Here is a 4,032-nt window from a genome sequence, read left to right on the forward strand (position 1 = left end):
GTGTTTATATTCCTTGAGAGGGACCTCCTAGGAACCCACAACCCTGCTTCCCTTCTAGAATCTTTCTGAAGCTGAGGGCTGCCACAGTAAGCATTCCTGAACAAAGCCATAAAAGTATAAACTAGGAGAGGTGTTCCCGTTAGCCATGTAGAGGGAAGGGTGCTGAACACCTACTGACACTGGCCCACAGACCAGCCAACGCCAGTTCTGCAGAGCAGCCTCTGAGCGGGAATGACTCACTTCCCCTTCATTGTCCTGCGCAGAGCCTCCTTCACATCCTTGTTCCTCAGGGTATATATGAAAGGGTTCAGCACGGGTGTGACAATGGTGTTGAGCACTGTGATGGCTTTGGTGAGATCCAAGGAGCTCTCTACCGAGGTTCTCACATGCAAGAAAATAGTGGAGCCATACCAAATAAGCACCACAGTGAGATGGGATGAGCAGGTTGAGAAGGCACGGTGCCGGCCCCGAGCAGAGGGAATCTTGATTATGGTAGTTATGATGTAGGCATAGGAGACTAGTGTGATACCACATGAGCCAAGAATAACACAGAAGGCAATGCCAAATGACACCAGCTCCACCACCTGCGTGTCAGTGCAGGAAAGCACGATCCAGGGTGCGATGTCACAGAAGAAGTGGTTGATGACACGTGAGCCACAGAAGGAGAGGCGGGCGATGAGGGCTGCAGGAACTGTGATTGCAGAAAAGCCACACAGCCAGGATCCCAGGGCCAACCTTGTAGCCAGCCCAGGTGTCATGATGCCACCATAGCGCAGTGGCAGGCAGATGGCCAGGTAGCGGTCATAAGCCATCACCGCCAGCAGGAAGTACTCGGTACAGCCCAAAGAAAAGACGAAGTACATCTGTGTGGCACAGCCAGCCAAGGAGATGGTTCCACCCCGGGGAGCAAAAGTGGCCAGGGTCTTGGGCACGCAAGCTGTGGTGAACCAGATCTCCAGGAAGGAGAGGTTGCAGAGGAAGAAGTACATGGGTGTCTGCAGGCATCTGTGGGCACCCACCAGGGAGATGATGGCTAGGTTTCCAGCAACCGTAAGCAGATACATGACCAGAAAAAGCAGGAAGAGCCCAATGCGCATGCTCCTTGGCCCTGGGAAGCCCAGCAAGATGAATGGTCCTGGTGTAGACAGGTTCTGGCCGATACTCCAAGCCATTAAATATGTTGAAAACATGGACTACCCAGCTGCCAAGAAGGGAGCTCAGGAAGTGAGGGGACTGACCCTTTCTGTTCTCTGTGGCATCTACTCACCTTGTCCTACAATGTCTGGACCCAGACAAGCCCGGCTCCCCTTGGGAGCACCTGGATAGATAACGTTAACCATGCCATGCTAATAGGAAGTTGTCAGCATGCCATTTACACACTGCCTGTCACCTAGGGTGGGGGAGAGGATAGTGTTCTTATTCTACAGTGCCTGTCACCTGGTGGAGAGAGGTCCTTCTTCCAGAATCAGAGAGCTTAGAAAAAGACAAGAATTATCGGGTTCCCACACGTGGGATTCTGAGTGCCTTGGTCTTCAGCATTTCTGCCCAGCAGTCAGATGAGGCTCCTGAAGAACTCTCCTATTGCCCCATGGCAATGCCCCACACAAAGAGACACATTCAGTATAAAGCCCTCCTCTTCTTTTATTCCTTCTCCTCTGGCTCCTCTTTGGCTCAAGATCTAACCCAAGTTGAGCAAGAGAGGAGCCAGCTTTCCTGAAATGTGTATTTAAAAGCTGTCAATCTAAACTTGTCAAAAGGCTCAGTAAGTAAAGCACTTGCTGCTAAGCCTGACAACCTGACTGATCACCAGGACCCACATGGTGGGAAGAGAGAAGTGACTTATGAAAACATGCACACACACACACACACACACAACAAACACACAAATACACACACCATACACACACACAACAAATACAAATACATGCCACATACATACACACACTACACACATAACACACACCACATACACTACATACACACCACACATACACCACACACACACATACCACACATATACACCACATACATACCACACCACACATACACACAAATACACACACATACACACCACACACACCACATGCACACACAAACACAACAAACAACATATACACTACATATACATAATACACACACCACACATAAGACACACACTACATACACACCACACAACACCACACACACATACCACATACGCACCACACCACACACACTACATGCACACCACATATACCACACATACACACATACCACATACATACCACACACACCACATATAACACACACAACACACACACACTACATACACACCATGTACACTACACACACATAACACATACACCACACATAAGACACACACTACATAGACACCACACATACACACATACCACATACACATAACACAACACCACACACACACATGCCACATACACACCACACACACACATACACACCACATCTCACACACACACACACACACACACACACACACCACACCACTTAAATGAATATATATTAATAAATAAATAATTCTGAGCTGTCACTCTTACTTCTCCTAGTCAGAAGCCAATGGGTGGGGCCTGAAAGCTACAGTGTGCATGGATGTGTGAGTGGGTGAAAGGTTTAGTGAGTCCTGCCACCCAAGAAGCCCAGAGTTTCAGCACACACCCCAAACCCTTCTCAGAGCTGATCAGGAAGAAGTCAGGTGCCCCTCTGGCTCAGAGCCCAGAGGCATCTCCCTGCCATGTCCCCCTCTTCCCAGCCATGCACAGATGCTCATACTATACAACATGCACCACGCCCCATCTCCGGGAGCACCGTGCTCCTTATCCCGGTACTCACCCTCTTCCTGATCACAAAACCATCAGTCCCTCACCCAGAAGACCTGCCGGTGCGTGGGGGAATTGGCTGCGGTCCCTTCCCAGAGTCACAGCGGCCCTACATAGCTGCTCTTCATCAGCATAAGTCTGCCACCAAAACACAACGTACTTCCTTAGGCCTGCTCCAGATTCTTGCTCTACAAGTTCCCAGCAGCCTCCCTGGCCATCACCCCTGCAAGTCCATGGCACCTCCATCATACCCGTGGTATCTGAGCTGCTCAGGGCCTACCCTCAACTCTAACTTAGACAAACTTCTCATTTAGAAAAACATTTTCACTGTTGTCAACCATAATGCAAAGGCCACAAAGAGAAAGAAGAAGCTGCCAAGCCCTGTTTCCCCTAGAAGGTTATGCTCGCTAGTGTGACATTTGCAGTACTGTGTCTTCCTATAACCTACACACAATGATAGGTCTCGGGTTGCTGCATTTCTCTCCCACCCCAGAGCTGCTTGTGGATGGGGGAGGGTTGCTTACCTGTGTAGGAAGGATGCCCAGGCATCAGAGTTACCTCAGTCATCGTCCCACGCAACTGCACCTGGCACCTGTCCCCTGACGCTCAGATGACAAGCTTGAAGTTGGAGATTTTGGTCCCAAGCTAATGTGGGGGCCATTACTCCACTGCATTTGAGACTTAAATGGGTCCAGAGGAATACGGCTACCCATATACCAGAAGGAGGCCTGGCTTCTCAGAGGTCAGGGATGAGCCTGCAAAGACGAGAACTCTCTTGTCCAAGTTATCTCAGGGACAGCCTCAGTCCCTGTTGAGGTGGGAGGTGCATGACTGCCCTTCCAGGTCTTCAACATGTTCCCCTAAGCAGCCAGGAGGCCAGAAGTTCAGCATTAACAATGCCAAACTCTCTGGGCAGGGATCCACCCAGGCCAAGTGCACCGAGAGCAGTCACAAGCCTGGCTGACCTCTAAGACTGGGGTTTCCTGTGGGCTCAACACTGTTGCTCACTTCCTACAGTCACAAGTCAGGCAGAACATTTAAGGAGCCATTGAATTCCTCACTCTGACATGGGCATCCATCACTGTGGCCAACAGGAGATTCAGACTACAAGCAAAGATACTGGAATGTGCTCCCTCCTTGGAATGTGAGATATCTTTTCAGCAGACTGACCCCAGGTCCATAAAACAAACCCTGATCAAGC

At 50.0% G+C, this 4,032-nt stretch overlaps 1 protein-coding gene across 1 annotated transcript; it reads right to left on the reverse strand.

Moving 5' to 3' along the window:
* Nucleotides 1-236: 236 nt before the first annotated feature.
* LOC308416737 (olfactory receptor 287) lies at nucleotides 237-1,190 on the reverse strand (the record flags this gene model as incomplete). Its single annotated transcript, XM_080911791.1, has 1 exon — nucleotides 237-1,190. The coding sequence occupies one exon, from the start codon at nucleotides 1,188-1,190 to the stop codon at nucleotides 237-239; it is 954 nt and encodes a 317-aa protein (XP_080767917.1).
* Between the last annotated feature and the right edge of the window lie 2,842 nt (nucleotides 1,191-4,032).

This window comes from Micromys minutus (genome assembly GCF_963924665.1).
Source record: "Micromys minutus genome assembly, chromosome: 2".
Lineage (NCBI taxonomy): Eukaryota > Metazoa > Chordata > Mammalia > Rodentia > Muridae > Micromys > Micromys minutus.